We start from the raw sequence: 9,488 nt of genomic DNA on the forward strand, positions 1-9,488 counted from the left end.
CTGTCGCCGTAGCAATAACCATGAGATGGATGAATCTAGGAGTCACAAACCTCTGTTCCCAACTTTTAATTTCTGTTGTTTAGAAGAAAAATGATAAATTTAGCTTTATTTTCCTGTCTTTTGCTTTTTCCGTCCCTTAGAAAAGTGTCCCGAAAATAAAAGTTCTTCAAATGATAAACTTTTTCTGGAATTTTTGAAAAATTCTGAGATAGAGAGCTAGTCAGGGGGATGCACCAGTGGGCCACAAGCCCAGGAGGTGCAGCCACCCCCCTGGCCGCGCCTGGCAGGCTTGTGGGCCCCACGTGGCCCCCCTCCACTTATTCCAGCTCCCATCTCCTTCTTCTACCTCTAGAAAAAACCATTCCATAGCTCAAACCCGTGTTCGTTGCTCTTCTTGCTACATTTTTCATTCTCCTTGTGCAAAGCCCCATTCACCAAACTGTTTTGGGGGAATTGTTCCTTGGTATGTGACTCCTCCATTGGTCCAATTAGTTTTTGCTCTAGTGCTTTATTCGTTGCATATTTTTGCTGCCTTGGTGACTCTGTTCTTGAGCTTTGCATGCTAATTTTAGCTGGTCCCAAGTAGTTTTGATGCATGATATGGCCTCTAGGAACTTGTAGGAGTAGCTGCTATGAGTTTTGTTAAGCCTTGATTCACTTTTCTTTTGAGTCACTAAAAATTTCAGAATTTTTCAGAGAAAGAAAAAGAAAAATATGAGGAGGTTCGTAAGAGGCTCTTCAAGCCGTGACCCCAAGGAAGATGACAATGAGAAGAAGAAACCCAAGTATCCGGTCCCCCGAGTTGCAGAAGTTCGAGCGTGCGAGTGGCCAAGCGATGTGTTCTTACGTGCTGCCGGTCTTTATGAGGATTTTTATTACTTGGTGAAGAACGCATGCCTTACCGCATTTGTCGAAGATAAGTGTCCACAATACCTCCTCCTCACTAATATTTTCGTGCAAAGCTTTAAATTCTATCCTAGGAAGAGTCCTCCTATGGTTGAGTTCAAGTTATATGATATCCCCCAGCGCATGTCACTTCAGGACTTTTGTAATGTTTGTAAATTACCTTATGTTGGGGATATTCATGAACCCGTCCACGGGACTTGGAGGCTTTCGTTGATACTATTGTTGTAGGAGAGGAGAGAGGAGTGTCTTGCGCTAGAGTTGCTAGTATACATTTTCCCGTGCTTCGGTATCTCTCATTATTTGTGTGAAAATGTTTGATTGGCCGTGGGAAAGCTGGGGCTCTTAGCTCCCCAGATCTCGTGGTTTTGCATGGAGGTATTATAATGATAAAACTTATAGCTTGGGCGCTATAGTGGCTCAACGGTTGAACACGAACTGTACTAAAGGCGCTATTTATGGAGGTATCTATGCTACCCGTCTTGCTAAACATTTTGAGATACCTATTAGACTGTACGAGGAAGAAGAGATGCTTCTTCCTGAGAGATATCTAGATTATGATAGCATAGTTCGCCATGACTTTCTTGATAAAGATATAAATAAGAGGATGATTTATAACCTGGTTATAGGGAATTGTTGTACGAGGTTACCGAAGGTGTTTTGGAGTCCCGGATGAGATCCCGGACGTCACGAGGAACTCTGGAATGGTCTGGAGGTAAAGATTGATATATAGGATGGATGAGTTTGGACGCCGGAAATGTTTCAGGCACCACCGGCAACGTGTCGGGACCACTAGAAGGGTTCCGGAGGCCCACCAGGAGGAGCCACCAGCCCTGGGAGGCTACATGGGCCAAGTGTGAGAGGGAACCAGTCCCTGGGTGGGCTGGTGCGCCCCTCACACCCAGCCCAAGGCGCACCAGAGAGGGAGGGAGGGGAAACCATAGGCGCTGGTGGGCCTAAGGCCCACCTAGGGGTGCACCACCCCCTCTCCTCCTTGGCCGCTGCCCACACCTCCCATCTGGGAGGCTGCTGCACCCCTTAGGGGTGGGAACCCTAAGGGTTGCGCCTCCCTCCCCTTCCCCCTATATATAGTGGGGGTTTTGGCCTTTGGAGATACACAATTTCTCTCTCTCTCTTTCTCGGCGCAGCCCTGCTTCTCTTCTTCCTCCTCTCCCACGGTGCTTGCCGAAGCCCTGCCGGGAGACCTCGTCGCTCCATCGCCACCACGCCGTCGTGCTGCCGGAGCTCTTCCCCAACCTCTCCCCCCTCCTTGCTGGATCAAGGTACGGGAGATGTCATCGGGCTACACGTGTGTTGAACGCGGAGGTGCCATGGTTCGGCACTAGATCAGAATCACACCGCATCTGAATCGTAGCGAGTACGACTCCATCGACGGCATTCTAGCAACGCTTCCGCTTAGCGATCCTCAAAGGTATGAAGATGTTGTCACCCCCCTCTCGTTGCTGGTTTCTCCATAGGAAGATCTATGTATGGCGTAGGAAAATTTTAAATTTTTGCTACGTTACCCAACTACACACCTGTATTTTCCAAAGATAACAACCATATCAAGATCACAAAGCATTAAGACTGACATGAGGTTAAACCCAAGGAATTCGGCAAGCATGACTTTGTCCATGTGTCTGTCCATGAAAATAGCCACTTTGCCAAGAAATTCTATACCCATAGAAACTTTCTATACCCGCCCATTTCAATACCCATAGAAACTTTCTATAGCCGCCCATTTCAATACCCATGGGCATAAATTGTCACATATACCCAATTGATATCCATTGCGTTCAATATATAGCATAATTATTCTAAAAGAGAGAAATTCTTTGAAATTCAAGTGATGACGAGCGATCAGTAAAGCACCAACACAACCTTCTATGATGGTGGATTCTTGGAGGCATGAAGGGAGTATGAGAGGCGGTTGGTGGAAGCCCAGCACAATGAGAAGGTGTTGGTGGGAATGAGAGATCGTTGGATCGATAGTTTGACAGGAGTCCAATAGCAAAGAGTCAAGATTTCATCAAGGAGTCACATAGGATGTAAGAGGAGTGGCAAGTAGATGATTATGGGCCTATGAGCTATGGCCGGTTTAATGAATCAAGAATTAGGGTGTGTCATAAGAGATGGACGTTGACCCTACGTGTCATAGGAGTTATTTTCATTTATTATGCTTTTTTGGGTATTCATTGTGCTATTCATGCGTGTAATTTCATATCCATACCCTATCCATATATTTTGCAGGTATGGATACCCATTACCCATGGATACAAAATCTCTTCAAGTCTTGCCCATGTCCGTTGTTTTTGGGTAGGTACCCGCAGATAGCCATACCCATGGCGGAAACTGCCATCCCTTTGTAGAGTGATGGTTTTCGAGAGCTATGACGTTGATGTGGTTGTTTCATGCACTTAACTCTTATTCTAGCATATACTTCAAAAACAGATTTCAGATAGGATGGCACATACTCCTTCGGTCCGGAATTACTTATCACAAAAATGGACCTATGTAAAACTAAAATACATTTAGATACATCCATTCATCGAACAAGTATTTACGAACGAATAGAGTAGTATGTTACAAATATAAGGAAACATTTGTATAGTTTATCACAGCATGGGTAGTATTTACGGACGAAGGGAGTAGTATTTACCATACCATTCGAATAATTTTCTCATAATTTTATTGGCCTGGAAACAATGGCCAAAGATAAGGTTCGTTTTGGTTGGTAAGCACACGTGGATGGATACGGTTCTCCCCACACAAAAATCCCCTTCCAAGAATCAGAACCCGTGTTGTGCCGTGGTGCCGGCGGCCGTCAGTCAAATCGGAGCTCGGCGCCGCCAGTACGAAGGCGGAGCGAGCCTCTCCGACCTTGTCGACACCCGGACCTCACCTACCCCGTGGAGCTTGTCGGCTGGGCCAACCACGAGGCAGCGCCGCCGGGCACGGCGTGAGATGTGCACCAAGGTACTAGCTGCTGCTTTCATTTTTTCTTCACAAGATGTGCTAGCCAATTAGCCACTGATAAGATGACTCTGCTTTTACATACAAATACAGGCAAATCGCGCAGTGTGCCTTATGCATATAGCTGTAGAAATGCAAACTGCTAGCTGTTATGAGGCACAACAGATATTTCATTGCTTGTTGTGGTTCCGTGCCATTGAAGGTGCATTGAGGAGTACCTTCACTATGGATATTCTCCAAGTTTGCCAGCTCAAGTGTCATGCAATTTCCTATTTGCCGTATGTGTCACAATTTCTTTGTCACATCAGAGACAGTACATATTTCCTAGGAGTATGCTGTCCGTTTGTATGCTGAACTCAAACCAGTTAATGCAAATACCTTAATTGAAAAGTATGCAACTGCAACCATCAGAGAAGTGCAAGTATATGCGTTCTCCCTTTCGTTTCACATAAGTCATTGTTTGCAATTCTAGTTTGTTGGATAAACCAGGATTTTGAGCTGAATGCAGCCTTAAATCCACTGTCAGTAAATTTGCTACATACAGTTCAGCTAGCTGGTAATCTTACTTTGAGTACATATGTTTTGCAGGTCCAGGCGATCAACGTATCCAATAGAGTATTCCAGTGGATCAGGGATCTCACACCACAATTTTCTTCTCCTCCGCCTTGGACTGCACGTGTGTGTTGCGAGCTCCGATGGCAGAGCTGGTGGCCACTATGGTGGTCGGGCCATTGCTGTCAATCGTGAAGGACAAAGCGTCCAGCTACCTGCTTGACCAGTACAAGGTGATGGAGGGCATGGAGGAGCACCACAGGGTGCTCAAGCGCAAGCTGCCGGCCATCCTGGACGTCATAGCCGACGCCGAGCAGACGGCGTCCCACCGAGAAGGGGCCAAGGCCTGGCTTGAGGAGGTCAAGAGGGTGGCCTATGAGGCAAACAGGGTCTTCGATGAGTTCAATTACGAGGCACTCCGCCGCGAGGCCCGGAAGAATGGGCACTACAGCAACCTTGGCTTCGATTCGTTAAAGCTCCTCGCCACCCACAACAGTTTTGCGTTCCGAGACAGGATGGGGAAGAAGTTGTGCACGATTGTGCAGGCCATCGAGGTCCTTGTGGCTGAGATGAACGCCTTTGGGTTTAAGTATCAGCAGCAAGCACCAGAGTCCATGCGGTGGAGGCAGATGGACCATGTTATCTTTGATCCTAAGAAAATCATCAGCAGATCGAGAAGCAGAGATACTAAGAATATTGTCGGCACGCTACTTGGTCAAGCTAATAATGGGGATCTCTCGGTCGTTCCCATCGTTGGAGTAGGGGGCCTAGGCAAGACCACCTTGGCGCAGCTAATTTACAATGAACCTGAAATTCAGAAGCATTTTGAGTTGCTGATCTGGGTTTGTGTCTCCGACAGTTTTGATGTGGATTCCCTGGCTAAAAGAATAGTTGAATTTCATCTGGAAAAAGGTAGAGTTGAAGCAACAGCTTCCAAGAAAAGCCCATTGGATAGTCTTCAAGACGTAGTAAGCGGGCGTAGGTACCTCCTCGTACTGGATGATGTCTGGAACCAAGAGAGTGATAAGTGGGAACAGCTCAAGGACCGCCTTACACATGGTGCCAACGGCAGTGTGGTTGTGACAACTACTCGTGATGAGGGAGTCGCAAAAATAATGGGTACAATTAAACCCTATAATCTCACAGCTTTGGAGGACAACTTCATAAAGGAAATTATCGAGACAAGAGCATTCAGTTTGCAGAAGGAAGAAGAAAGGCCTGCTGTGCTAGTTAATATGGTTGACGAGATTGTGAAGAGATGTTGTGGCTCTCCTTTGGCTGCAACAGCACTGGGCTCTGTGCTGCGTACAAAGACCAGTGAAGAAGAATGGAAGGCTATATCAAGCAGAAGCAACATTTGCACCGAGGAGTCTGGAATTTTACCAATACTCAAGCTGAGCTACAATGACTTGTCAGCACAGATGAAGCAGTGCTTTGCTTTCTGTGCAGTTTTCCCCAAGGACTACGAGATTGATGTGGATAAACTGATCCAACTATGGATCGCACATGGCTTCATCCAGGACCACAAAGAAGTTAGCCCTGAAACTATTGGCAAACGGATTTTCAGCGAGCTGGCCTCAAGTTCATTCTTTGTGGATGTGAAGCAAGGAAAAGCCACATCCTACGAACGCATGGTGGGGTGTGGTTATTTCAAACATACATGTAAAATCCACGATCTTATGCATGATGTTGCGCTGTCTGCAATGGAGAATGAATGTGGTTTCGCACCTGATGAACCAAACCGGATTGAGTGGCTTCCTGATACAGCTCGTCACTTACTTTTGTCTTGTGAAAACCCAGAAATTGTTTTGAATGATTCTATGGCGAGAAAATCTCCGGCTATCCAGACACTTCTCTGTGATAGTTACATGGAACACCCACTGCAGTATTTATCAAAATATAGCACTTTGAAGGCATTACGGCTCAGTACGCGGAGAAGTCCATTCCCCTTGAAATCAAAGCATCTTCATCACCTAAGGTACCTTGATCTCTCAAGAAGTGATTTTGAAGCATTTCCTGAAGATATAAGCATTCTATATAATCTGCAAACATTGAGAATCTCTGGCTGTCAAGAACTACGTCGGCTCCCAAGAAAAATGAAGTATATGATTGCACTCCGTCACCTCTACACTCATGGTTGCCCAAAGATGAGGAGCATGCCTGGTGACCTCCGGAAACTCATGTCCCTACAGACCCTTACGTGTTTTGTAGCAGGCCGTACTGGCTCTGAGTGCAGCAATCTTGGAGAATTGCAGCATTTAAATCTTGGTGGTCAACTTGAGCTAAATCAGCTAGAGAATGTGACAGAAGAAGATGCAAAAGCAGCAAATCTGGGAAAGAAGAAGGAACTCCGAGAACTGACATTAAAATGGACCGCTGGTTCTAGGGATGATGCAAGGGTGCTCGAGTGTGTCAAGCCTCATGATGGGCTGCACTCTCTAAGGATAGAATCATACGGAGGCATCACATTTCCAACATGGATGGCTATGTCGCGAAACATGGTTGAGATCCATCTTTCCTATTGTAAAAACCTACGATGGCTATTCAGTTGTGGTGCATCCTTCAGTTTTCCAAATCTGAAGGAGTTTACACTTCGAGGTCTGGAATGTTTGGAGGGATGGTGGGAATCAAGCAACGAGGAACAAGGAGAAGCGATCATATTTCCTCAGCTTGAGAAGTTGTATATTCTTGATTGTGCAAAGTTGATAACACTGCCAGAAGCAACATTAGAATCTGATGGTACAATGGCATACTCGGCATTTCCTGCATTGAAGGTTCTCGAATTGAGATACTTGAGAAGCTTTGTGATATGGGATGTGGTCAAAGGACACCAAGGAGTAGAGATAATGTTTCCTCAGCTTGAGGAGCTGTATGTTGCAGACTGTGGAAAGATCAAAGCATCATCAGGACAACAAAAGGTTTGTCCAAAGCTGACAACAAAATCTGAATCACCAATGCTCCGTGTGTTAGACATGCAGGGAAGCGAGGAAGAGATGTTCGTGTGGGTAGCTAGACATATGACTTCATTGACCAATCTGAAGCTGCAGAACTGTCAAGGCACGGAAACAACCTCGGCGGCGGCGGCGGCTGAAAATAGTTTGAGACAGGTGGTAGACGCCATGGAGAAATGGAATCATCCCGATTTTCCTCTGGCAGACATGGAGTTGATTGGCTTTAAGTCCGGCGTAACCGAGCTATGTGCATGTTTTGTACAGCTCCAACGCTTGTGCATCACTGATTGTGCTGCGCTTGTCCACTGGCCAGAGGCAGAGTTCCAGAGCTTGGTATCCCTGACAAGTCTAAACATCATGTCCTGCAAACAACTGGTTGGATATGCAGCTGAGCCATCAACAACGGTATCAGAACCCTCGAGCCAGCTCCTGCCTCGTCTCGAGTCTCTCAAGATATATGGTTGTACAAGCATGGTAGAGGTCTTCAGACTCCCCGCGTCCCTGAGGAAGATGACTATTCGCGATTGTGCGAAGCTCAGGTCCTTATTCAGCAGGAGACTTGAGCAGCAGGGACAGCCATCAGGATCGTCTATTGTTGAAGGCTCACCACCTGCATATTCAGAGGATTTTCCATGCTTAGAAGAGATAGATATACGGGGGTGCGGCGGATTAACAGGGGCCCTTGATCTTCCCGCGTCCCTTAAGCACATAAGCGTCTATCGGTGCGGTGCGTTGAGGTCAGTGGAATCTCACTCGGGAGAGTTCCTATCACTGGAGGGCCTCTCCATCGGGCTCTGCGAGACTCTGTCGTCCCTACCAGATGGGCCACGAGCGTACCCGTCTCTCAGAGTGCTCAAGGTCTACGACTGTCCTGGTATGAAGAGTCTCCCTGCTTACCTGCAGCAGCGCCTAGGCAGCCTCGAGGTGGTAACTCTAGATGCCCATCATCAAGGTCAGGGTCCTTCTCTATTTTAGCTGTTGCATTTCAGCAATAAATTCAGGCATCCCTTCCTTCCTGATATACCTTTAAAAAAAAGTCCTTCCAGATATAGAACCAATACCACTAGAGTTGGATACCTAATTAAACGAATTGTGTCTCCATTTCTCTGTGTAACAGTAAACACGCGTTGCACAGGCATGTACCAGTGAGTATCGTTTAATCGAGTAGTTAGATATGAATGATAATAAGTACTACAAAACCCAAAGTCGGAGGACGTCCTTCTCATGTAAATCCTTCATTCCTCCAGCACGCACTTTAATTTCAGTGTAAATTTGGTGCTATATTAATACGTACAAATTTTCTTGATTGTGACATCATTTGTGACCAGGACCTATTCTATCGAAGCCCAAGACATGGATACATGGTATCTGCAGAGGTTAGTTGAGCTGTCGACATGTGTGTGACACCATCACCATGTGAACCAATCAAGCAGCAACAGGAGATAGTGATGCCCCATACATATATTTTGAGTTATCTTCTGGTGTTGGTTCTGTACGGTGGAACTGTTTCCTCACACACAACCTAGGTAGGGTAGGACTCGTATCTTGATAAAGTTGGAGTATTCCGCGCTTTCATTTTACCTGCATCATTGTGGCAGGAATTCAACTCCTTCTGAAATGGAATTTTAGCAGTTCTGTTGCTAACTTTCAAAATAAATAAATAAGGAATTCCGTGACACCTGGTTTAAGTATGTCTCTGCATTTCTTGTTCCAAATAAGTTTGCCATGACACCTTTATACGTCTCCTTCAGCATTGTTTCAGTCAGAGCAAGTATGTATAGAACTGGCCATACTTGTGTGCTATGTATTACTTAATTCTCTGTATATATTCAACTCCTTTTTCTTGGACTTGCTGGTCCAGGATTTACCTCCAGCTAGCCTTGGAACTGATTCCTGCATGACGTGTTTTTTGCAGCTGATATTTTCTTCCAATGATGCTTATTTTATCGTCTGATTACATTTATGAATCACCTTTTGTTTCTTCTTCTATTCTATTTTTTTTCACTAGCAAGAATCCTCAGCTCTCAAGAGATTCCTCTATTTCAAGTGCGCGATGGATATCTGACGTCTTCAGAATGCTCTGTGTTATTGACTGAACCACAAAAATGA

The 9,488-nt window shown here is 45.8% G+C and overlaps 1 protein-coding gene across 1 annotated transcript; it reads left to right on the forward strand.

Moving 5' to 3' along the window:
* Nucleotides 1-3,643: 3,643 nt before the first annotated feature.
* On the forward strand, nucleotides 3,644-9,055 carry LOC123445647 (putative disease resistance protein RGA4). The gene is made up of 3 exons (XM_045122662.1): nucleotides 3,644-3,879; nucleotides 4,465-8,331; nucleotides 8,708-9,055. Exons 2-3 carry the CDS (start codon nucleotides 4,572-4,574, stop codon nucleotides 8,758-8,760), a joined length of 3,813 nt encoding a protein of 1,270 aa, XP_044978597.1. The 5' UTR covers nucleotides 3,644-3,879; nucleotides 4,465-4,571; the 3' UTR covers nucleotides 8,761-9,055.
* The last annotated feature ends 433 nt before the right edge of the window (nucleotides 9,056-9,488 follow it).

This window comes from Hordeum vulgare, chromosome 3H (assembly GCF_904849725.1).
Source record: "Hordeum vulgare subsp. vulgare chromosome 3H, MorexV3_pseudomolecules_assembly, whole genome shotgun sequence".
NCBI classification, from domain to species: domain Eukaryota; kingdom Viridiplantae; phylum Streptophyta; class Magnoliopsida; order Poales; family Poaceae; genus Hordeum; species Hordeum vulgare.

Bases quoted from the DNA above. Each gene is read 5' to 3' on its own strand.
- LOC123445647 (XM_045122662.1), top strand. From the start codon at position 4,572: ATGGCAGAGCTGGTGGCCACTATGGTGGTCGGGCCATTGCTGTCAATC. The intron at 8,332-8,707 runs GTCAGGGTCCTT...ATTTGTGACCAG, and splicing joins TCTAGATGCCCATCATCAAG to GACCTATTCTATCGAAGCCC.